The sequence below is a fragment of the Cricetulus griseus genome, chromosome 2 (genome assembly GCF_003668045.3).
Source record: "Cricetulus griseus strain 17A/GY chromosome 2, alternate assembly CriGri-PICRH-1.0, whole genome shotgun sequence".
Classification (NCBI taxonomy): Eukaryota; Metazoa; Chordata; class Mammalia; order Rodentia; family Cricetidae; genus Cricetulus; species Cricetulus griseus.
The window spans coordinates 323,355,959-323,382,832 of NC_048595.1; the positions used below are offsets into that span (position 1 = coordinate 323,355,959).

General features: G+C 37.4%; 1 protein-coding gene across 1 annotated transcript in view; it reads left to right on the forward strand.

Moving 5' to 3' along the window:
- Nucleotides 1-4,511: 4,511 nt before the first annotated feature.
- The window catches only part of LOC100753248 (snake venom 5'-nucleotidase), a 42,067-nt gene continuing 19,704 nt past the window's right edge, over nucleotides 4,512-26,874 (forward strand). The window contains exons 1-2 of the mRNA XM_035439135.1: nucleotides 4,512-4,693; nucleotides 25,285-25,436. Of these exons, the coding sequence (XP_035295026.1) occupies nucleotides 4,512-4,693; nucleotides 25,285-25,436 (334 nt within the window). The remainder of the gene's footprint in view (nucleotides 4,694-25,284; nucleotides 25,437-26,874) is intronic.

Here is a 26,874-nt window from a genome sequence, read left to right on the forward strand (position 1 = left end):
GCTTAGATGTGGGTGCCTGCTTCTGTTTCCATCAGCTACTGGATGGAGGCTGTTTAGGAGGCATGGTTTGGTACCATGTTTGTTCCCCAGCTATTAGACTGGGGTTCATAAGTTCCCACTTTCTCAGGTCAGCTGTTTCTGTAGGATTTTCCCAGCATGGTCTTGGCCCCTTTGTTGGTCACTCCTCCCTCTCTGAAACTGGATTCCAATAGTTGGACTCAGTGCTTAGCTGTGGATCTCTGCTTCTGCTTCCATCAGCTACTGGATGAAGGCTCTAGGATGGCATATAAGGTAGCCTCTCCACTTTTGCTTAGGTTCCTAGTTGGGGTCATCCTTGTGGATCTCTGTACAATTCCCTAGTGCCAGATTTCTCTTTAAACCTATAGCTCTATTGATGTGTCTCTTTTCTTGCTCTCCTCTATTCCTGTCCCCACTCAATCTTGCTGATCCCTCATGTTCTCCTCCCCCTCCACTTCTCCCCTCCTCTTTCTCCTACCTCACTCCCTTCCCCCCATGCTCCCAATTTGTTCAGGGACTTTATTCAACAATCAATATGATAAACATACACAGAAGTACTTCCCCCATCAATGATCACTAATGGAATTTAAAAGAACTTCCAACTATGGGAAATTTTAAAGAAGAGGCCAAATTTCTAGTAAAAGGAGTAAAATAGTTATATGATTTATATAATAAATCATAATTGTAACTAGGCATTTTAAAGTGCAAAAAATTAAAAACATCAGAAAGCACTTGAAATAAAAAAATTGAGGCAAGTTTTTTTTTTTTTCTTGAAAAATTATGTCAGGGAAGACTAAGGATTGTAAGGTTTTGGCTTATTTAGAGAAAGGGTTGGCTTTATGGCTTTCTCGAGATTCAGGGGAATTTAATTAGAAAACCATAATCATAAAGAGAAAGTTCTTGATGGGATAATGACAAAGAGTAAATGTCCTAAGTCCCCATTAAAAGGTATTCTTAAAGTTCTGAATTTCTCATATGTGGGAAAACTGAAGTGTATAAGATAGAGAGTGTCTGAGGAGAATAGAGGATCTGGAAATTGATGATGTGTCCTTAGAGGAAGTCCAGTGTAGGATGGGCCCTCACATGCCAGTAAAATGACTGCCCAAATCTTTGCTTGGCCTCTAAACTACACAGGTACAGAGTATGTACCTATACCAAGGCTAATTGTAGATGGGCATTTCTGTCCCACCGTGTCCCACAGCCATTCAGTTCCAAATAAACACACAGAGACTTACATTAATTATAAACTATTTGGCTTATTGCTCAGGCTTATTATTAACTAGCTCTTATGACTTAAATTTACCCACAATTCTTTTCTATGCTTAGCCACATGGCTTGGTACCTTCTCTCAGAAGGCATTCTCATCTTGCTTCATCTGGCACCTTTCCTCTGCCCAGAATTCTCTTAATCTGGTCACCCAATCTATACTCCCTGCCTGGCTAGTGGACAATCAGCATTTTATTAAACCAATATGAGTTACAAGAGTATTATCCCACAGCAACTAATGACTTGGTGGTAATCACAAACATAAGATTCTGCATCAGTAGTTACCCAACAGAGGGAAGACAAACTTTGCAATTTGAACCCAAACAAATGGAGTAGCCAGTAACACAAAAGGATGGTATTCACATAAACACAGAACAATTCCATGTCACTGCAACATATAATAAAATCTTTAGTTTCCAACCATATGTTATTAGACATGCAAAGGAACAGGAATAGACTGTTTTTCAGGAAAAGATGTGAGTCAACTGTACTAGGACCCCAAGTGAGGTCAAGTGTTGATTATCAGAGACCAAGACTTCACAGAACTAGAGAAAACATGCCCAAGGAACTAAAAATGAATGACCTTGTTATCATTTTAAATTATGATCCTTTCTTATTTCCCGCAAAATTTAGAATCAGCTTTCCAATTTCTGTATAAAGCCTTGCATCAATCAATAGAGATTGTATTGAACTCATAGATCAGTTTAGATAGACTATTAATAATAAACCTTCAAATCCATCACACATGTACTGTCTCTCCATTTACTTGCAACTTCATTTATTTAGCCAGCAGCAAAATTCTATAATTTTTGGTGTACAAAAAATTTAAAGTTGTTTGTATATACTTTTGTTCTTTTGAGTACTATTTTGACTGGAATGTTATTGCTCTGATTTTCAGATTCACAGTCGGTAGTGTAAAGAACAGTGATATATTTCTGCAAATTGGTCTTGTATACCATGGTTTGCTGAGCTACTTTATGAATTCAAACACATATATGTATTTACTTCTCAAAACAGACTTTTATTTAAAAAATTTTTAGATTTATAGAAGTATTATGAAGACAGAAAAGGTCCTTTCTATATTCCCCATTCATGTAGTTTGTTTATTTGTACTTGGACACCTCAGAATTTTCTACATATGGAATTATATCATATGCAAATAATGAGAGTGTTGATTATGTTTTCAAAATCTTATTTCTATAGTAACTGCACCACACTAATGTCTCACCAATAGTGTGTGTTACTTTCCCCACTTCCTCAGTGACACTTGTCATTTGTTTCTTGGTGATAATCCTTTTGACTGGGATGATATGGAACTGAAAAATAGCTTTAATTTGTATTTATTTTATGGCCAAAGATGCTAAACACCTTAAAATTCTTTATTAACTATTTGAACTCCTTCTTTTGAAAACTTTGTTCAGTTGATTAGCCCAGTTTTTGACCAGTTCATTTTTTCATATATTTTGAGTATCTATATGTTTGTGAATTCTTGACATTAATCCTTTATTGGATATATTGATGGCAAAAATTTTTTCTACTCACTTAATTGTGTTTGAGAATCCAATGATCCATTAAAACATTGGTGGTGATAAGGCCAGGCATATTAATTTGCTGCTGTCTATATAGAGAACATATTTAAAGTTAGTTTAATAGAATTTTGTTGTTAGCTTATAAAAATAAGATAGGTTCTTTGAAGCCAGGCATTCGTGGCACACACCTTTAATCCAGGCACATGGGAGGCAGAGGCAGGCAGATCTCTGTGAGTTCGAGGCCAGCCTGGTCTACAGGGCAGAGTTTTAGGACAGGCTCCAAAGCAATTCAGAGGAAACTCTGTCTCAAACAAACAAACAAACAAACAAAAAAAGAAAGGTACTTTTATTCCTTAGATAATTACAAATCTTTAAATGATAACTGATTAACTTGATTAAGTATTTCTTGCACAATTTGCCACTAACTTTATTTTCTATTTTAACCTGAATTATATTGATAGAGTTTTGTTGTAAATTCTTATGGTTTTGAGGTAAACTAAGCAACATAATTTTTAAATGTACTATTTGATTTGTTTTTTAAAACTTATTTTATACCTATATTTATTGTAAGTTTATAGGTTTATATTTTTGTTGCTTGACTTTGGAATTTTTTTATAAGAACTTTTCAAAAGACTGACATACTCTGTACACATATTGTTTGCTTTTATTTTCATAGGAGGGAGTCTTAGCCACTACCCCAATCCTTTAATTTTATTTATTTGTTCAAGTTTTATTTTTCTTGTTTTTCAAAGTTGGCACTTTGCATTCTAGATGTATCTATTTAATTCAAGTTGAATTGAGCAAATGTCTGGCTGACAGTATTCCAAGGGGTTGCAGCATTCTGGGGTACCTTATTGATCTCCTGGATGGATTCCATCAGGCCACAATAACTTCATAAAATGTAATTCAATAAAAGCATTAGTTTTTCACTTGCTCTGTTCTCTCCCTCACACGCACAAAATGTCAGATCCCACAGAACAGTATTTCAGGGTCAGAATGTTAGATGCGTTAAAGAAAGCTACAAAGAAGAATCGTAGTAAATCAGAAAACTAGTTGTGAATTGCCTGTATCTTAAATAAAAGTGAAAGAAGGAAATGGAATTTGTGTGAGGCAGAAAAGGGCCCCAGAGATTATGGCAAAGTCTGGAAAGAACAGGGTGAGGGCAAGGTAAAAGTATACAGAGTCCCTCAGGATGAAGACTGGGTCTCTTTTACTCTTTTGGAATTGGCACTAGGATCAGTTATTAAATTAATGGATACCCAGGACCCCTCAGACAAGAAATGAATCAAGAATTAGGGTGTAGAAAAAAATTATTTGAGGTCTTTAATAGTTGTCCTATCTTCCTGCAAAGAAAGGGGGAAATGTACTATAGAAAATTATTTACTTAGCAAGATGTAAAAGAAACGAGTGTTGACTATGTTCCTACAACTATGACCTCATTCTGCCAAAGAAGAAGCAAGAGGCATCAGGATTTCCGTTGGCCTTTCAACGGCTGTCAGGAAACAGGGCGGTCACCTCTTGCCCTAGGCACAGGCAGACAAGCACAGGACACAGGCTTGGGAACTGTACAAGCAGTACAGGCCTCTACTCAGGGACCAGGCCCAGCAAGTGCTGCGCATGCTCCTGCGGCTGCTCTCCTGCGCATGCGTACAGGGTTTCCAGGCTCAGGAGAGCCGCATCCTACATTGTGCCAGGGAGATGGAGGCCTTTGAGGAGGAGGCACCAACGCTGGGACCACCTCAGCCTGCATCGCTGGATGAAGAACTCTTTCGGAAGACCCGGTCAGGAGACATGGACTCCTATGACTTGACCATCCTTCATTTCAACGATGTTTACGATGTGGACTCGCATACTGAAGAGCCTGTAGGAGGCGCTGCTAGGTGTGGACCGCCATCTTCCTTGTCAGATTCTGAAGGGGGAATGGAGGGTAGTGACTGGGAACCTGCAAGAAAGCTTGGAGGCTGGGAGGTAGTCTTTCATGCTAATCATTTAGGCCACTGTTTAAACTCCCTTCTGGATGAAGTTAGTAACTCCAGTGGTTTTTAGGGAAGAAAAACTGGGCCTAGTATCTGCACAAAAGGGGATTGGAATCTTCAAGTGTGAATTGTGGGAAGACTGAGCATAGGTAATACTAGGTAAGAGCTAGTGGCCAACTGCTTTGCTTTTCTGATCTTCATCTTGAAGCTTGAACCCAAATATCCGTTGCTGGGCCATATTATTCGTACTACAGTATATATTACTACAGACTGTCAAAATGTGTTTGTGGCATGGCCCAAGATGTGTTTGAGGAAAAGAGTGGTTTTGAATAGAAGAGATTAAAATTTAGGAGCAGAAATCAGTTGGAGACCCATTGTCAAGTTAATGATGTAGGGGAATAAGAATAGAAATGAGAGCTAGATTTGGAAGACGAAACAATGTTTAAGAAATGGTTATTCAGTAGCATGTGAGAGTATGTGTATGCACCTGTACATACAGGGTAAAGGGAAGCATCGGAGGGCAGCTGGAAGACAAAAGGACCAAGGGCCTGTAGTTGCACCAATGAGCAAGAAGTGATCTTCGAAGGTGTAGTTGGTTTGAGGAATTGAAGCTGGAAAGAATATTTTGAGGAACTTGATGCCTGTGTAGGTAGAAGTGACTATCAAATACTTGGGTGAATAACATCTCCCAGCTGTTCTTTCCTTTTCCAATATTTTAGTTCCTTTCCCTCTCTAAAATCTTTTGTACATAGATAGCTCTTTTGTATTTTTGGAAGAAAAGTTTATTCTTTAAGTCCTGTGACTTCTCAGCAGAGCTCATTGGTTATGGTACTAGTCATTGGGGGGGGAGTAGATGTCTACTAAGTATCTCTTCATAGGTATAGGCTAGTTTCTCTTTTTGGTATACCTGTGCTGATAATCCACTCATATGCTTTCACCGACAAGATGCTGTGGGATGTGTAATTGATAACTGTGTGCAGAATATCATGTCAGAAGTTTCAAAAACATCTGTGATGGTTAATGCCTACTGCCAGCTTGACTGGAGGAAGGAACACTTTAGGGCAGTAATGAAACATACCCTTGAGTGTCTGTGAGGGTTCTTCCAGAGAAACTTAATTGAAAAGGAAGGTCCCACACTGAGTGAGAGCAGCACTGTTCCATGGTTTGGGGTTCTTGAATGAATTAATTAAACTGGGAAGAAGGAGACACCAAGTTAAGCAATGGCATCTCAATTTCCCTTCTTCTTGGTTGGCATCATGGACCAACTTGTTCTTACCACTATTCCTTCTTGGCCATGATGAACTGTATTTCTATGAACTGGAAATCAAAATAAACCCCAATGTTAGTTGTTTTTTAGACAGGTATTTGGTCACAGTATCGAGAAAAGAAACACATTTACATCAGAATAAAAGGAGTCAATAGGAACTTTATTTTTATTATCACTCTAAATCCCCATAGTTGTGTGTGGTACAAAGTGGATGGTGAAAATAAACACTTATGAATGAATGAATATGATAAGCAGTGGTATAATGTGAACTTATAGAATGGTCTTTTTTCTCCATTTTTATTTAAATTAGAAACAAGATTGTTTTACATGTCAATCCCAGTTCCCCCTCCCTTCCCTCCTTGCCTGCCCCCCACTAACACTCTACCTATCCCATACCCTTTCTGCTCCCCAGGTAGGGTGAGGCCTTCGGTGGGGGATCTTCAGAGTCTGTCATATCCTTTGGGATAGGGCCTAGGCCCTCCCCCATGTGTCTAGACTGAGAACTCTCTATGTGGAGTGGGCTCCCAAAGTCCATTCTTATGCTAGAGATAAGTACTGATCCACTACAAGAGGCCCCATAGATTTCTGAGGCCTCCTCACTGATACCCAAGTTCATGGGGTCCAGATCAGTCCTATGCTGATTTCCCAGCTGTCAGTCTGGGGACCATGAGTTCCCTCTTGTTCAGGTCAGCTGTTTCTGTGGGTTTCACCAGCCTGGTCTTGACTCCCTTGCTCATCATTCCTCCATTTCTGCAACTGGATTCCAGTTCAGTTCATTGTTTAGCTGTGGGTGTCTGCTCTGATAGAATGATCTTTCGTGGTGATTTAACAACATAATGTGATTACAGTGCGAGTGGGTTTTGGTCCTGATTTATCTGATTTTTAGTGAACTTTCAAGACTTACATAAAGATATGAAATACTGCTGGGCAGTTGTGGTGCATGCCTTTAATCCCAGCACTTGGGAGGCAGAGGCAGGTGGATCTCTGTGAGTTTGAGACCAGCCTGGTCTACAAGAGCAAGTTAGTTCCAGGACAGGCTCCAAAGCCACAGAGAAACCCTGTCTTGAACACCCCCCTCCACCCCCCCCACCCCCAAAGATGTGAAATACTGCAATGGGTTCACATATTCCCAAATTATTTACATTTTATGTTACTATTGGAGCATTTGTTACAATTAATAAACAGGAATGTATACATCATTAATCAACATCTATATTCCACTTAGATACCCTTAGTATGTTCTTTTTGTGTTTAGGATTCCATGTGGGAAGCTACACTGCAATTGGTGTTTCTCATTTCTTAGACTGCTTTTAATCATGGCAGTTTTTTTTATATTCTTTATTTTTAATGATCTCAATATTTTAAGAGAGTATCAGTCAGGTATTTTTTTAAATGTTCATTATTTTAAATTTGTATGCTTTTCTTATTGATTATACTGGTACATTTTATTTATTTATTTAGGAAACCCACAGAAATCCATTTTTAAAATCACATCTTTTCAGGTCTTTATATTGTCTTTTGTTAAATTTCTCCATTCTGAAGTTTGCTCCCTGCCTTTCTGTGGTATACTCTTTGGAATGAAGTCATTTTGTACAGCTCACATTTAAGGACCAAGGCTTATACTTTACCCCCTTCATGGCAAAGTAACCCCAGAAATATTTTGGATTATTCCCTTGTGGAAGATATATCTTTCCTCATTTTATTTATTTGTTGATATAAGTGTTGCATTAGTTTTCTAGGATTGACAAGCAAATGTATTGTAAAATGGGTGGTTTAAATCAGTAAAAGAAAAAGTTGATCTTGAAGAGTTGTAAATCAAAGGGCTGGTAGAGTTGGTTCTTTTATGACTCTCCTGGTTTCTAGTGAGGACAGTAGTCCCTGAAAATATGTATACATGCTTAGTCTAACTTCTGGTTCTACCATCAAATGATTATTACCCTCCCCTCCTCCCTGCCTCCCCACTCTCCCCTTACCTTATAAGGATATAAGTCATTTAATTAGGGTCCACTCTAACTAGCTCATCGAGCCAAGCTTAATTACATTTGCATTGAGCCTTTTTCCAAATAAAGCCATGCTCGTAGGTACAGAGGGTGAAAACAATGAAATCTCAACCAAGACAGATTCATGGATTTCATTAGTTTTTGGTAGATTGCCTTTCAGAATTCTGTAAAATACCAAGGGAAAGCCATGTGTTGACTGTTGAAGGACTTAAAGCAGTATGTGTCAGATGGCAGGATGGTATTAGGGAAATGCAATTTTTTATGGACCATGCAGCTCGACAGAGGCTCTTAGTGGTTTCCTGCAGGATTTCATGCACTATTGTTTCTTTTCAAGCATACCACCCATATGCATATCAGTTGTGTTAATGAAAAATGCTATTATGGTGGGGGAAGCTCAGGAGATTATAGAATTCTAATGTCATTGAAATGTCAGTTAATCTCAGACAGACAAGGTCAAGGGTCAAGGGACACTAGTGAATAGAGCACATTAGTGACAAGCCTTTGAAGGAACAGTGTGTGCTCATCTGATTCTGGACTATTAAGGTGGTGAAGAAACGAACAAGCATAGCACTAACTGTTCAGTGACTGACACCTCTTTTAATCTTTCCATTTAGAACAGTTGTTCCTAGGAAAGAAGTTGCTCAAAGCACAGATGTTTATTTGTATTGGTGACAACTCTAGATTCTTTGGTTATAAGATTACTACTAAGAGAGAATATCTAGTTTGAAGATGTCATATTTTCTTTGTCTGTTACATGTTATGTTCTGAAGTTTAGTTGTCAACCTATTTGTTTACATCTTTGCTTACTGGGACAAATTTGCACTCAGTATTCATGTGGTTCAACAAATATTCATTTCTAAGATGTAGAGTGCCTGGCATATAGTGTTCAATTAAAAAAAACATGTGAATTGTTAATATAACCCATCTAAAACATGCCAAGTATAACACTAGGCACTGTTCTGAGCAGCAGGGTTACAGTAGGGAATAGAAAAGAAAAAAAAAAAGACCTCACTCTCATGGGAGCTTGTGTTTTAGTTGGAAAAACAGACTTAAAAAAAGGGAATATGTAATATGCTGGATGGCAACAAAGGCTTCTGGGAAAGATAATTCAAACAAGGAGAGTAAGAAGTGTTGAGTTGGAGTTGGGGGTGTTTGTCATTTCAGAAGAAGTTACTTAAGTAAGACCTTACTTGGGCTGGTGGGATAGCTCAGTAGGTAATAGTGCTGCTGCCAAGCCTGTCAAGTTGAGTTCGTTCCCTGACACCGTGATGATAGAAGAAGAGAATCAGCTCTTGCAAGTACTCCCTCACCTATGCATGTACCCTGTGACCTGCACCCCCATATGGACACAAAAACATAATATAATAAAAACATGATCAAGTGATATGTGAGGAGATACTTGAGTGAAATGAGGCAGTATGAGACATTTGGCTGTCTACAGGGGAGTTGTTTTAGGCTGAGGAAGTGGCAAAAGAGAGATTCTGAGGTGAAAATAACATAGTGGGTTTCGTGAACACCGGGAGGCAACAGTGGCTATAGGGCTTGTACTTAGTTGACAGGGCTATAGGACTTCGTCTCTGGGGGTGTGTGGGGTGATTATGGTGCAGATTAAAGAATGGGCAGAGGCCGGGTGTTGGTGGTGCACACCTTTAATCCCAGCTCTCAGGAGGCAAGGCAGGCAGATCTCTGTGAGTTCGAGGCCAGCCTAGTTTCCAGAGAGAGTGCCAGGATAGGCTCCAAAGCTACACAGAGAATCCCTGTCTTGAAAAAAAAAAAAAGAATGGGCAGAAACAAATGAGATGAAATGTGTACCATGTGGGATACATGCTTGTTTAGTTTTGCTGTTTGAACTATTGCCTGTGTTCCAAATATAAATTAGCTGTTTCCAAACAGTGCCATAGTCTAGGCACTTTAGAGAATTCCGTAAGATCCCTATCTGTGATACTAACAGTCCCAGTCATTTTCCTTGCAGTCTTACTAGATGTCAGTTGCTTTGTTCATTTTTAATTTGTTCTGTGTGTCTAGAGTTTGATAAGTTAATTCATATTACTTTGAGATACATTGAAAACTATTTTGGGAAACTGGCTTACAGAGTTTTGGTGTAATAGCAAGGAAAAATATTCACAAATTATCTAGAAAGTTTATTGAAATATTTCCTAGGTGAAAGACAAGATTTTAAAAATAAATGTCATACAAAGCAGCCTATTCCAGTAAATTGAATGAAGCAGGAGATAATATCTCACCATTCTTTATTTAGCGAGACATGAGGTTTGCACAAGTATGCCATCTGTGTTTGCAAACATATATTCTTTATAAAAACACATATACTAGGTCTTTGTTGTCTTTTAGATAATGGGTTCATATGTTAATTTATTAGCTTTTAGGGGACTGGGAAGGGGAATCTTGAGATTGAAAATTTGAGAATGTCTTATCCATATTATAAATTTTTGACATTAATATCAAACTCTATTTTCATAATCTTTGTTTCTCTAAGACCCAGTAGTATAAAGCAGTTTGTAAATTCCTTTGGCTTTAACTATTTCATCTGCTCTATATTGTGGATCTATAATTTGGATCTAACCTCCTTTTTAGACCTATATTTCCATCTGCCCACTGAGGATACTCACTTTGATGTCTGTTTGAATAGGCCTAAAATCAGCTTACAGGCTTTTTCCTCAAGCAGCCCTTATAACTTTGATCCCTCATTTAATACAGTGACTTTTATTTCAATAATTTATAAGACATTTACAATGATTAAAACTGTAGTTATGGTATACATTTATAGATTCAAAATCCTCTACTTTCTTTTATAATGTTTCTCACTATATTTAATTAGTTGATTAGTTAATTAAATGTGTATGGGTGTTTTGTCTACATGTATGTCTATGTACTACATGCCAGAAGATGGTTCCAGATGTCCTGTTGTGAGAAACCGTGTGGGTGCTACCAGTCAAACCCAAGTCCTTTGAAAGAGCAGCCAGTGCTTTTGACTGCTGAGCCATCTCTTCAGTCCGTTTCCCAAATGTTTTATGGGTCAGAATTGTCCAAAGGAGTTGTTAAACACAGATTGTGTGTGTGTGTGTGTGTGTGTGTGTGTGTGTGTGTGTGTGTGTGTGTGTATGTATGTGTGTGTGAGCGTGTGTGTGCCTTACCTTAGTGTTTTCTATTATGTAGGTCTGTGGTAGGACTTCAAAAATGATTTTTTTCCTATGCTGCTGCTGCTTCTGGTCTGAAAAACATTAACAAGTGCTGAATCATACCATGTTAACAGGAATGTGTGTCAATCATCACATAGACTTTTCAAGTTTTTAGAAACTCTGTAGTTTTGCTCCTAATTTTTTCTTGTTTACTTGATTCCTAAAACTCAGATCAAATCTTGTGACATTTACATTTTTTTTAGATACAGCTGTCATTTCATAGAATCCTTTGAACTCATATATTGCTTAGTTTCTGTATTCATATATTTTTATTGCCTTGCATAAGCAAACATATTATTTGTAGTTCCGAAAGCAAGTTGTTAACTAAATGTATTGATGTGTACAATGTTGAAGTCGAGAGTCCTATATGATTTTTAAATGATCAAAATATGAACTATTTCTAGCACATTATGGGAGCCCTCATCCTCACCCCAGTCACTTACCTTTGCTTTTAACCATTGCTCCCAACCATGTAGCATGTACTCATTTGTGTGGGCTTTTTTTCACACATCTGACATTCATTCAAATTGTTGTATGTAGCAATAATTTGTTCTTTTTCATATTGAATTATATTTTAATGTGTGACCTATAATATAATTTACTTATCTATTCTAATGTTCAAGGATACTTTGATGGTTTCTAATATTTGCTATTATGAAATCACTATTAGCATTCTTATATAATTCTTTTGCTTGTTAGAAGTAATAGTTTTTTCTTGAGTGCATGCCCAGAAGGGAAATTTTTGTGTCATATACAGACATATGTGTAGCTTGACTAGGTGCTGCCAAACATTTTCTCAAAATAGTTGTACCAGCTATATATCCATTATCAGTACATGAAAATTTTGATTATTCCATTTTCTTGCGTTCAGCACTATTTTTATCATACTGGTAGGTGTATAGTAACATACCATTGTAGGTTTAATTTGTATTTCTTGTTGTGTAATGATATTGAACATTTTCTTATTGTATGGGCCAGTTATATTTATCATTTTTAGTTGATGTTCTTTCTATTTTGTTTTGAAATTTAACTTTTATTTCTTTTGAGACAGAGTCTCACTGAATTGCATAGGGCTTACTTCTGTCTTCCTTACTGCTTGGATTACCATGTGTACCATCATGCCAAGTCCATGGTATTTTTCCCCAAAATTTTAAATTGTCTTTCTGAAATTGATTTATAAGAGTTGTTAGCTAGTTTCAGAGCCAATTCCATTGTTGAATATATGCTTCCCAGATATTTTATCTAGTTAGTGTTTTTTCATTTTTCCTAATGGTATATTTGACCAGTGGGAGATTTTAATTTAAACTAAGTTTAGTTGGCCAATATTTTGTGATTTGTACTTTTGCTGGTCTGCTTAAGAAACCTTTGCTTCAAAGTCATAAAGATGTCCTTATATGATTCCTTCTAAATGATTTATTATTTTGGTTTTGAAATTGTATTTGTGATACGTATTGCATTCAGGTATGATGTGTGTGTCCATGTGTGCATGTGAATGCATAGGTAGGTGTGTGTGTGTGTGTGTGTGTGTGTGTGTGTGTGTGTGTGTGTGTGTGTGTGTGGTTGGTCAGAGGACAACTTGAGGAAGTAGTTTTCATCCTCCACCATGTGAGGCCCTGGAAATGAACTCAGATTGTTAGGCTTGGCAGCAGTACTTTCTCCTACTTACCAATCCTTAAATATCTGAAGGTTGAAAAATGGAGTGGTTGTGCAAAAGGAATTCTAACTGCCTGTGAGAAAACACCAAGAGAACAAGACTAGAGTTTTATTCTTTCAGTTTCTTCAAAAACACAGACTTGTTCTTGGAATGTGCTTCAAGCTCTTCCCAGGTGTAGCAGTTAAGAGTGAGTTTCCTTTATATTATTTATTACATCTGGCTGTTGTTCATTGTTTATATGCCTCCATGGAAAAACATGTCTTTACCACATGCTGCCTCTCCTTGTGATTGTACACTTCACTCATGTGGTTCTAAACCCTCAGAGTATAGACTGTCTGCTGAGTAAAGCTGGCTACTTCATGAGATTCTAGACCACCTCATTTTTAGGCTCCATTCCCCTTTAAAAAGGTTCAACTGCCTTTAGAGCAGTAAACACTTCAATTAATTTTCATGTATGATTGAGAAAGTATGCATCTTTTACTTTGTGCCATTTGTATAATTACATTCATATTTATATATGTATATTTAGTAGCACCATTTCAAATATTTATATATAGTTTCATTGAAAAAGATTCTCTTTTTAAATACTCAATTGCAGCTTTGCATGTGCTATTAATCACTGTGTATATACGTGTCTGTTTCTGGATTATATTACCCCACTGATGTGAGAAAATTCTATATATTATTTTTCATAGCTTTATCATAAGTATTGCTGTTCAACAGTGGAAATCCTCTAATTGTTCTTCTGTATTTTGTACCTTCACATAAATTGTATATAGAAATCCCTGTGGTTAATTTATTACCTTAAGGTTTTGTATATAATTTGAAAATTATGACTAGATGTTGAACATTTTCTGCATAATTTAAAAAAGAGCTCTTGAACATCATGGTTTTCTCTTTTATATATGTTAATGTAATGAAGTTATATTTATTGTTGGCTATTAAATAATTCTTGTCAGTGAATAAACCCTGCTTGGTCATGATGTTTTAATCTTTTTATATGTTACTAAATTCACTTTGTTAAAACCTGTGTGGCCCTGGCTGGTGTGGAACTTGTTATTTAAGCCAGGCTGGCCTCAAACCCACAGAGGTCGTCCTGATTCTGCCTTTTGAGTACTGGGATTAAAGCCATGTGCCACTACACCTTGGTTAATTTTTTTTCGAGATTTTATGTATAAGAGTGTTTTGCTTACATTTATGTCTGTGTACTGCATGTGTTTAGCACTTTTAGAGGCCTGAAGAGGGTGTAAGATTCCCTGGAACTGGAGTTACTTGGGTTGTTAACCACTTTGTGGGTTCTGGGAACTGAACCTAGGTCCTCTGAAAGAGTACACAGTGCTTGTAACTGTTTAACCATTCTTTCACCTGCTTTTTAATTAAAATTCATACATGTATATAATGAAATATGATCATATCTACCTTACATTTTCTCCCTCTAACTTTACCTATCTACCAACATGTCCTCTCCCAACTTTGCCTTTTCAAAATTTTTTTCTTCTATTTGAGATGACCTCTTTTTCTTTTGTTGTATATACATTAATTTACATAATGTATTATATATATATATATATATATATATATATATATATATATATATATATTTCTAAATATCAGCCAGTTACTCATATGTTTTCAGGGCTGACCATTTGGTATTGGGTAACAAATTCAAGATTCTCAATAAAATAGTTATAAACCCAACAGACAGACATCAGAAAATTATTCACAATGATCAAGTTAACTTTATCTCTGAGATGCAGGCATGGTTCAACATACACTAGTCAATAAATATAATAAGTGACATAAACTGTCATACTTATAAAAATCACAAATTTCCAAATAGATGAAGAAAAAAATCTTTGAAAAATTCCAGCATGACTTCATGATAAAGTCCATGAAAGAGTAGGACTAGGATGAAGATACCACAACATAATAAAAACTGTATCTGGGAAGACAACAGCCAGCATCATCATAAGTGGAGAAAAACTTGCAACAACCCCACCAAAATCAGGAATGAGACAGGGCTGTCCACTGTTACCACTTCTTTGCAATGGTGTGTTTGAAGTGCTAGCTGGAGCAATAAGGCAAGAGAAGGAAATTAAAGAGACACAAATAGGGAAAGAAGTTATGCTATTCCTATTTACAGATGTCATGCTATTATGTATAAAAGATCCCAAAAATTATTATCAGCAAACTAGAAATGATTAATTTAGCAACATGGGTGGAAACAGAATCAACTTGCACAAATCAATAGCTTTTCTATATACTACCAAGAAATGTACAGAAATGGAGACCATGGACACCCTCCCATTCATAATAGCCTCAATGAAAATAATTTGTAATAAACATAACCAAATGAGGTGAAAGACTTCTACAGTGAAATCCTTAAACCTGAAGAAAAATAAATATGTTAGAAAATGGAAAGGCAGCTCATGCTCATGGATTGGTAGAATCAATATTGTGAAAATGACCATGCTACCAAAAGCCATTTACAGATTTAGTACAATCCCAATTAAAATGCCATGTCAGTCTTCATAGAGATAGAAACGAACTGTCCTAAAATTCATATGGAATCATGAAAGACCCCGGAGAGCCAAAATGATCCTGAGCAAAAAGAACAGTGGTAAATGGATCACCATTCCATATCAATATTAATTATGAAGCCATAGTAATAAAATAATATGATACTAGCATAGAACAGAAAGCACTTCATCTAAAATAAGGAGTGAGTTGATATGCATAACATCCCTGTCTTGTCCAGACACAGCCTTTCACAGAAGGGCTCCGTCCTGGACTAATTATTGCCCAAAGGCCCTGCTCTTAACAGTCACTTTGTGACAACAGTACTCCCCACTCTCTGTCTCTTACATTATCTCCACTTGCATCCCTGGTATGAAACCAATTTGATCATGGTGTATATAATCTCTTTAATGTGCTGTTGAACTAGACTTGCAAGTAATTTAAATTCTTTCTCATCTGTAGTTATCAGGAACATTTCTGTCTATGCCTTTCTGTTTTTGTGGACTTACCAGATGTTTTGATAGATAATGCTGACTGTGAGTGAAGCTTACAAGCATCCATTTTTTATTTGGTAGAAGAATTTCAGATCTTGTTGTTCTTTAAATATCTGATAGAATTCAGCAGTCTGTCTATCTAGCCCTTGGCTTTTTTGTTAAGATAAACTTTTTCACTGCCTTCAGTATCACTGCTTACTATAGACCTGTCTTGCTGCATGGCTTGATTTTAGTAGGTCATCTATGTCTAAAAAATTTATTCATTTCTTCTGGGTTTTCCAATTTATTTGAGTATTGTTTCATCATAATCCCTAATGATTTCTGTATTTCAGTGGTATGTGTTATAAATCTTCTCTTTCATCTCAGATTTTATTAATTTGGATCCTTCACACTCTTTTCACTAGAGCATTGACCTTTTCACTTTTAAAGAACCAACTTTGTCTTGATATCTCCAGTGACCTCTTCACCATTTCAAAATGCATCATTTAATGCATAGTGTTTTGACTTACTCCAGATTTATAATTTATTTATATTTTTGTATTTGTTAAGACTTGCTTTAAGGCATAAAATGTTACTTATTTTAGAGAGAGTTCCATGGGCTTTTGATAAGAATCTGTAACAGCTGGAGGATTCTGTAGATACCTCTTATGTCCATTTGATTTGTGATGAGATTTTAACTCTGAAGTTTTTATTTCACTTTTAATACATTGTGTGTGTGTGTGTGTGTGTGTGTGTGTGTGTGTGTGTGTGTGTTGTATTTATGTATTCACATGTGTGTATGGGGGTTATATGCATGCATGCAGCCAGATGTAGAGTTGGTGTCATTTTTGATCACTCTCCACCTTATTTTTTGAGACAGGGTTTTTTACTAAACACTCATCTGTCCTTTCATTCAGACTGGCTGGCCAGCAAACTCCCAGAATCACCCTGTTTCTGTACCTCCAATTCTGGGTTACAGATACACACTATGCTTAGTTTTCAGTAGGTGATAAGGTCCTTATGCCTTTGCAGCAAGCCCATTACCCAATGAGTTATCTCCTCACCCTCTTTATTTTAGTCTGAATGATCTGTTAATTAGAGTAGATATTGATGTCAGCCACCTTTGCTATATTTGGATCTGTCCATTTATATCTAATAGTGTTTGTTTTTAAAAATTGGACACATCAACATTCAGCACATGTTTATAATTGTTATATCTTCTTGATGTATTAATAGTTCCACTTATTGATGAGTGGTGACCATATTTAGTCCTTCTGATGAATTCTGGCTCACAATCTGCTTTGTCAGATCACAGTGCTGCTACTCTTACTTGTTTAGATTCCATTTATTGGAATGTTGTTTTCTAGCTTTTCACTTTCATTCTGTTTCTGTGTTTTGCCTATAAAATGAATTTTTTGTAGACAAGAAATGGTTGTATCTTATTTTAGATTTATTTGTACAGTCTGAATCTTAACTGGAGATTTAAGACTGATCATATTTAATGTTGGTAAGTAACTGGCAACTTTTCCTTTGATCTCAGAGATTTGGTAGTTTACTGAGTTAATAATTTTATTCTTTCCATTTATTTATATTCCTCCTTATGTGATGTATTCTGTCTCAAGATCTCATGGTTCTGTATGTCTTTCTTCCTCTTCTCTGTCTGTTATTTCTTTGGGAATGCTGTGCAGTCCAGGCTTAGGGGTCATGGATTACTTTAGTTTATGTTTATTGTGGAAGTTCTTTATTTCTCTTTCAGTATTAAAGGATAATTTTGATAGGGTAGCCTTTGTAGGTAGATATTTTATTTCAGGGTTTGAAATACTACAGCCCATGTTTTCTTGTTCTTTAGTGTTTCTTCTGATTGATCTGTTGTTATTCTCAGTGGTTTGCATATTTTTTAAGAAACTTGGCACTTCTGTTTTAAGCTTTTAATATCATTTCTTTGTTCTGTACTCTTGGCACTTAGGTATCATAGCACATGGAAAACTTCTGTTCTGAGCCTGCCTGTTTTCCTGGTGTACTTGAATGTCCATTTGATTACCTAGAGCTGGAAAATGTTCTGCTCTGATTTCATCGAGTAAGTTTTTAGCATTTTCTCCTTATTTTATGACCATTTATAACATTATATAATTGTGTGTTTGGTCTCTTAATTTCTCCTGACTGTAAGAAACCCTTAACCTTATTCTGATTCCTTATTTCTGCTTCTGTCCTATGACTGTTGAATTTCTTTTTTCCCAAGAAAAATTTTTATTAGTTCAAATTAGAAACAAGCCTGCTTCACATGTCAATCCCTTCTCCCTCCTCTACTCCCCACCCCCCACCCCCCCACCCCATTCCCCCACTGCTCCCCAGGGAGGGCAAGGCCCTCCATGGGGATCCCCAAAGTCTGTCATATCATCCTGGGCAGGGGCTAGGCCTTCCCCCATGTGTCCTGGCTGTGAGAGCATCCCTCCACATGAAATAGGCTCCCAAAGTCCTTTCCTACACAAGGGATAAACACTGGCCAGAGGCCCCATAGAGTGTCCAGGCCTCCTCAATGATATCCACTTTAACAGGTCTGGATCAGTCCCATGCTGGCCTCCCAGCCATTAGTCTGAGGTCCATGCATTCCCCCTTGTTCAGGTCAGCTGTTATTGTGGGTTTCACCAGGCCAGTCTTGACCTCTTTACTCATCACTCCTCTCTATCTGCAACTGGGTTCCAGAGTGCAGTTCAGTGTTTACCTGTGGGTGTCTGCCTCTGCTTCCATCAGCCACTGGATGGAGGCTGTAGAATGACATATAAGGTAGTCATCAGCCTCATTATTGGGGAAGGGCATTTAAGGTAGCCTCTCCACTATTGCTTAGATTGCCAGTTGGTGTCATCCTTGTAGATCTCTGGAAATCTCCCTAGTTTCAGATCTCTCCTCGAACCTATAATGGCTCCCTCTATTATGGAATCTCTCATCCTGCTCTCCTCTATTCTTCCCCCGACTCAAATTTCCTGATCCCTCATCTCCTCCTCTACCCTCCTCTTCTCCCTCTCTTCTCCCCATCCCTCTCCCCTACCCCAATGCTCTCAATTAGCTCAGGAGATATAGTCCCCTTCTCCTTCTCCCGGGGGTCATGCATTCTTCTCCTTAGAGTCCTCCTTGTTTCTTAGTTCCTGTGGTGATGTGGATTATAGGGTGGGAATCCTTTGCTCTATGTCTATAATTCATAAAGAATGAGAACATACCATGTTTGTCTTTTTGTGACTGGGTTACATCACTTAGGATGGTTTCTTCTAATTCCATCCATTTGCTTGTGAATTTCAAGATTCCATTGCTTTTTTTTCTGCTGAGTAGTACTCCATTGTGTAAATGTACAACATTTTGTCTATCCACTATTCAGTTGAGGGGCATCTAGGTTGTTTCCAGGTTCTGGCTATTAGAAACAATGCTGCTATGAACATAGTTGAACATATGTCCTTGTTGTATGAATGTGCATTCTTTGGGTATATGCCCAAGAGAGGAATTGCTGGATCTTGAGGTAGACTGATTCCCATTTCCCGGAGAAACTGCCATACTGATTTCCAAAGTGGTCTTACAAGTTTGCACTCTTACCAGCAATGGAGGAGTGTTCCTTTATCTCTACATCCTCTCCAGCATAGATTGTCATTGGTGGTTTTGATTTTAGCCATTCTGGCTGGTGTAAGATGGTATCTCAGAGTTATTTTGATTTGCATTTCCCTGATGGCTAAGGATGTTGAGCACTTTCTTAAGTGTCTTTCAGCCATTTTAGATTCCTCTATTTCTGCATCCCACTTTTTCATTTCATTGTTTGGTGTTTTGGTGGCTAACTTCTTGAGTCCATTGTATATTTTGGATATCATCCCTCTGTCAGATGTGGGGTTGGTGAATATCTTTTCCCATTCTGTGGGCTGTTGTTTTGTCTTGCTGACTGTGTCGTTTGCCTTACAGAAGCTTCTCAATTTCAGGAGGTCCTATTTATTAATTGTTATTCTCAATGTCTGTGCTACTGGTGTTACCTTCAGGAAGCAGTCTCTCGTAGCAATTCGTTCAAGGGTACATTCCACTTTCTCTTCTAAGAGGTTCAGTGTGGCTGGATTTATGTTGAGGTCTTTGATCCATTTGGACTTAAGTTTTGTGCATGGTGATAGATATGAATCTATCTACAGTCTTCTACATGTACGAATCCAGTTATGCTAGCACCATTTGTTGAGGATGCTTTCTTTTTTCCACTGTATAAATTTAACTTCTTTTTCAAAAATCAGGTGTTTGTAGGTGTATGGGTTAATATCAGGGTTTTCAATTTGATTCCATTGGTCTATCTGTCTACTTTTGTGCCAATGCCAAGCTGTTTTCAGGACTATGGCTCTATAATAGAGCTTGAAGTCAGGGATGGTGATGCTCCAGAAGATCTTTTATTGTACAGGGTTATTTATGGCTATCCTGGGTTTTTTGTTTTTCCACATAAAGTTGAGTATTGTTCTTTCAAGATCTATGAAGAAGGGATTTTGATGGGGATCGCGTTGAATCTATAGATTATTTTTGGCAACATTGCCATTTTTAGTATGTTGATCCTACCTATCAAAGAGCATGGGAGATCTTTCCATTTTTGGTATCTTCTTTAATTTCTTTCTTTAAAGACTCAAAGTTCTTACTCTACTGGTCTTTCACTTTTTTGGTTAGCCTTACCCCAAGATATTTTATTTTGTTTGTGGATATTGTGAAAGGTGATGTTTCTCTGATTTCTTTCTCATTGCATTTATCATCTGTATATAGTAGGGCTACTGATTTTTTTGAGTTAATTTTGTATCTTGCCACTTTGCTGAAGGTGTTTATCAGCTGTAGGAGTTCCCTGGTAGAATTTTTCCAGTCACTTACATAGACTATCTTATCATCTGCAAATAGTGAAAGTTTGACTTCTTTTCCCATTTGTTTCCCCTTGATCTCCTTTTCTTGTCTTATTGCTCTAGCTAGAACTTCAAGTACAATAATGAAGAGATACAGAAGAGAGTGGGCAGCCTTGTCTTGTCCCTGATTTTAGAGGAATCTCTTTGAGTTTCTCTCCATGTAGTTTGATGTTGGCTGTTGGTTTGCTATATCTTGCTTTTATCATGAAAGGCTGTTGGATTTTGTTAAAAGCTTTTCAGCATCTAGTGAGATGATCATGTGGTTTTTCTTTTTCAGTTTGTTTATATGGTGGATTGCATTGATGGATTTTCATATGTTGAACCATCCTTCCATCCCTGGGATGAAGCCTACTTGATCATGGTAGATGATTTTTCTGATGTGTTATTGGATTCAATTTTCCAGTGTTTTATTGAGTATTTTTGCATCCATGTTCATGAGGAATATTGGTCTGTAGTTCTCATTTTTAGTTGTATCTTCATGTGTCTTGTGTATCAAGTTAATTGTAGCCTCATAAAAACAGTTTGGCAATGTCCCTTCTGTTTCTATTGTGTGGAACAATTTGAGGAGTACTGGTATTATCTCTTCTTTGAATTCCTGGTAGAATTCTGCAGTGAAGCCATCTGACACTGGGCTTTTTTTGGGGGGGGGAGACTTTTGACGACTGCTTCTATTTCATTAGGTGTTATAGGACTATTTAAATTGCTATCTTTTCTTGATTTAATTTTTGTAGGTGATATCTATCCAGAAAATTGTCCATTTCCTTTATATTTTCGAATTTGGTGGAGTACAGGTTTTTAAAGTGTGACCTGATGATTCCCTGGATTTCCTTGGTGTCTGTTGTTATAGCCCCCTTTTCATTTTTGATTCTGTTAATTAGCATGTTCTCTCTCTGTATTTTGTTAGTTTGGATAGAGGTTTGTGTATCTTGTTGATTTTCTCGAAGAACCAACTCTTTGTTTCACTGATTCTTTGTAATGCTTTTCTAGTTTCTGCTTTATTGATTTCAGCCCTCAGTTTGATTATTTCCTGGCATCTACTCCTCCAGGGTGAGTTTGCTTCTTTTTGTTCTAGAGCTTTCAGTTGTGCTGTCAATTCTCTAGTGTGACTATTCTCCAGTTTCTTCATGTGGGCATCTAGTGCTATGAGCTTTCCTCTTAGCCCTGCTTTCAAAGTGTCCCGTAACTTTTGATATGTTGTGTCTTCATTCTCCTTAAATTCTAGGAAGTCTTTAATTTCTCTTTGTATTTTTTTTTCCTTGACCCAGAAATGGTGCAATTGTGCATCATTCAATTTCCATGTGTTTGTAGGATTTCTGCAATTTGCATTGTTGTTGAATTCTAACTTTAACACATGGTGGTCTGATAAGATACAGGGGGTAGTTGTATTTTTTTTTTTGTATCTGTGAAGGTTTGCTATGTTGCCAAGTATGTCGTCAATTTTAGAAAAGGTTCCATGGGCGCTGAGAAGAAGGTATATTCTTTTGTGTTTGGATGGAATGTTCTATTGATGTTTGTTAATCCCAGTTGGGTCATAACTTCTGTTAGATACTTTATTTCTTTGTTAAGTTTCTGTCTGGTGGTCCTGTCCAGTGTTGAGAGTGGGGTGTTGAAGTCTTCTAGTATAATTGTGTGGGGTTTTATGTGTGGTTTGAGCTTTAGTAATGTTTCTTTTACAAATGTGAGTGCTTTCATAATTGGGGCATAGATATTCAGGATTGAGACTTCATCTTGATGGACTTTTCCTGTGATGAGTATGGAATGCCTTTCTTCATCTCTTCTGATTGATTTTAGTTTAAAGTCTAATTTGTTAGATATTAGGATTGCCACACCAGCTTGTTTCTTGGTTCCATTTGATTGCAAAATCTTTTCACAACCCTTTACTTTGAGGTAATGTCTGTAGGTGAAATTGAAGTGTGTTTCTTGTATATAGCAAAAGGATGGATTCTGTCTTCATATCCATTCTGTTAGCCTGTATCTTTTTATCAGCAAGTTAAGAGCATTGACATTGAGGGATATTAATAATCATTGGTTGTTGATTGTTCTTTGCTTTGGATTTATTGTTGGTGGTGTTATTGTGTGGATTTCCCCTTTTTTTTTCTTTTTAGTGTTTGGTAAAGTGGGATTATCTATAGGCTATATTTTTGTGAGTGTAGTTATCTTCATTGGATTGGAGTTTTCCTTTCAGTACTTTCTGTAGGGCTGGATTTGAGGATATGTATTGTTTAAGTCTGGTTTCGTCATGGAATATCCTGTTTTCTCCATCTATAGTGATTGAAAGCTTTGCTGGGTACAGTAGTCTGGGTTGGCATCCATGCTCCCTCAGCGTTTGTAGGACATTTATCCAGGACCTTCTGGCTTTCAAAGTTTCCATTGAGAAGTCAGGTACAATTCTGATAGGTCTGCCTTTATATGTTACTTGGCCTTTTTCCTTTGCTGCTCTTAATATTTTTTCTTTGTTCTGTAAGTTTGGTGTTTTGACTATTATGTGGCAAGGGGATTTCTTTTTGTGGTCCTGTCTATTTGTTGTTCTGTAAGCTTCTTGTACTTTCATAGGCATATCATTCTGTATGTTGGGGAAGTTTTCTCCTATGATTTTGTTGAATATGTTTTCTGTACCCTTGAGGTGTATTTCTTCACCTTCTTCTATACCTTTTATTCTTAGATTTGACCTTTTCACGGTGTCCCATATTTGCTGGATATTTTGTGTTAGGGATTTGTTGGACTTGAGGTTTTCTTTGGTCGATGACTGTATATCCTTTGGTGACTCTTCAACACCTGAGATTCTCTCTTCCATCTCTTCTATTCTATTGGTTATACTCACATCCTTAGTTCCTGATTGTTTATCCAGCCTTTCTATTTCCAGCATCCCCTCATTCTGTGTTTTCTTTATTGTTTCTGTTTCAGCTTTCATGCCTTGAACTGTTTTGATCGCTTCCTTCACTTGTTTGGTTGTTTTTTTTTTTTCCCTTGGTTTTCTTTAGATTCTTTATGAGATTTATTTATATCTTGAATTTTTTGTTTGTTTTTTCTTCTATTTCTTTAAGGGATTTTCTCATTTCCTCTTTAAGGGTCTCTATCATCTTCATAAAGTAGTTTCTAAGCTCTGTCTCTTCTTCCTCTGTGTTATGCTTTTCAGGTCTTGCTATTGTGGAGTCCCTAGATTCTGGTGGTGTCATGTTGTTCTTTCTGTTGTTGAGTGTGTTCTTATTCTGTCGTCTTCCCATCTCTTCTTCTAGTGGGGGCAGGTGGCATCTCTTTATCTCTTCTTGTCACCTGGTGGCATATGTGGGCCAAGACTTCAGTGTCTGCAGCTCCTGAGGGTCTGGCCTCTCCTGGTATTCTCCTCATTCAGCAGAGTGCAGGGTGGAGGGGGAAACAAGAGTGATGTGTTTCCAGACTCAGGGAGGTCCTCCCTTTCTGTGCAGGTCCACTCTATGCCAGGAGCAGGCCCAGAAAGATACAAGGATGGGGTGATGGTGGGAGTTGGGGTAGGGGCAGAGCCAACACTCATCTCAGCAGAGGGCAGGGTAGAGGGGGAACCAAGAGTGAGGTGGTCTGTTGAATTTCTTATGCAAGTTGTTGAGTAGCTCATCCAACAGGTTGCTTTTCTCAACTCTTTGTTTTTTTAAAGATAGACTTGTTCACTTTATCAGTTTATTTAAGTCCTTGTTGAGGTCAGTTACCATTTTTAAATTTAGACTTTTAAATTCATTGACACATTATTTATTATTCTATGCTTGGATTCAGTTAATTTACAAACTGTGATCATTTTCAAGAGTCATGTTGCTGCTTTGTCATATTTCTTATGTTTTTAAGCAGTACTTTGTATATCTTTTGGAATGAGTATCTCCTCCAACTTTATTCAAAGGTCTCCTTTACTAGTATCTTTCTTTTCAGGGCTCAATTTTCACTCAGGAGAAAACAAGTTGCTATAACAATAATCCTGAAACAAAACAGATATAGAAATGTTTGGTTGATATCCATGGGAGGCCTGCCCTTTTATGAATAGAAATGGAGGAGGAGTGGATTTTGGGAGGGGGCGTTAGAGGGGAGGTAGGAGTAGGGACTGGGTGGAGAGAAGGGAGGGGATACTTCAGTCAGGACATAAACAACAACAACAACAAATATAATAATAATAATAATAATAATAATAATAATAATAATAAATCATTAAAAATAATTTGTATTTTCTGGAATAGTTTCAATATTTTGATATGTTTCAAAGTGTTTTCTTTAAAATAATTTCACATTATATTTTGAGGATATCCCCTATGGTTTAGAACATTTTTCATTTAAATAAAAATGTGATTTAAGGGGGGAAGCCTAGATGTGCTAGTGAGCTATGTTGGCTATGGGAAGCGATCTTACTGAAAACATGTTTCTGTGATTCTTGTAGTTTTTCTGATTTGAAGGAAAAGTCATACTGCTATTTAATACATTTCTTTGTGTCTCATAAAGGCACTAATAATAACACAAGACACTGTTCCCTCAGGTTTGCAACAGCTGTGAAAAAGTTCAGTATCCTGAATCCGCTCTTGATTTTCAGTGGTGACTGCTTAAATCCTTCAGTCTTAAGTACTGTGACAAAAGGAAAGCACATGATTCCTATATTGAATGAGTTGGGAGTACATTTTGCAGTTTTTGGTAAGTAATACATTTTATTATTTGAAGTTTATAAAGTACTTTACATTAAACTAGATTATTTGATACTAAATAATTATAGTTAAATAATCCTATTCATCAGCTTATAGGTACTCAGAAGCAAGTATCAGGATTGTACAGTGAACTTGAGAATTTGTACTCAACTAAAATTTGACTTCATGTAGTGATATTTTTAGTTATGCCTGTGCAAAAAAAAAAAAGACATGTCACTAGAGGAATTAAGACTAGGGCTTTGAAGTTAGCTGGGCCTGGGTCTGAATTGCAGTTCTCCACAATGTCATTGAGTGATGAAAAAGAAAGTGACTGCTGGGCTTGGTGGTTTACTCTATAATCCCAACACTCAGGATACTGAGGCAGGAGGATTACTACAATTCTGAGGTAAGTTGGGGTTACATAGTTGAGTTCCTAGCCATTCTGGATTATGGAGTGAGTCCCTATCTCACTACCACACTGACCCCCACAAAGGCTCCAAACTAAAAACAACATTGCAACAATATTAACAAAATAAAGTGACTGATCTCTCATGTCTTTTTAGATATAAAATTGGAAAAATGATACACCATCAAAGAACATTTGTGATGAAGATAGGAGAAGATAGGAACCATGCACATGAGGCCCACAGTCAGCATTTTAGCTGTTTGATTCTTAAGATGAACCGATCCTAGGTATCTTAGAGTTTCTATTTCTGGGAAGAGACACCATGACCACAGCAACTCTTATAAAGGCAAACATTTAAATGAGTTGGTAACTTACAGTTCAGAGGTTTAGTCCATTATCATCATGGTGGGGAATATGGTATCATGCAGCCAGACATGGTGCTGTAGAAGTAGATGAGAGCCCTACATCTTGCAGGCAACAGGAAGTCTACTGAGACATTGGGCAGTATCCTCAGCATAGGAAACCTCAAACAAAGCCTGCCCCACAGTAACACACTTCCTCCAACAAGCCACATCTCCTAATAGTGCCACTCCCTACGAGCTTATTTGGGCCATGTATATTCAAACTACCACACGAGGTAAGAAAAAAAAGGTGTTCCTGTTGTAATTTAAGAAAAGCAGTGCTTAAGAAAAAGATGTCCTGCAGACAGGGTTCAAGCAGAGGTGTTTCTTCATTAGGGAAAGGGATCATAAAAGGGAAAGGGGAGGAGGGATACCGGCCTCTGGGAACAAGAGCCACAGGAGAGAGGAAAGAAGAGCAGAGAGAGAGGAAGAAGGAGAGGAAGAGGGAGAGGATGAAGGAGAGAGAGAGGGAGAGAGGGAGAGGGGGAAAGAGAGAGAGAGAGAGAGAGAGAGAGAGAGAGAGAGAGAGAGAGAGAGAGAGAGATGGGAGGTAGGAAGGGCTCTTTTAAAAGGGAACATAGTGAATGTGCACAGGTGGTGCTCTTAGTGGCTGCAGCTGAGGGCGTATCCTGTCAGTACCC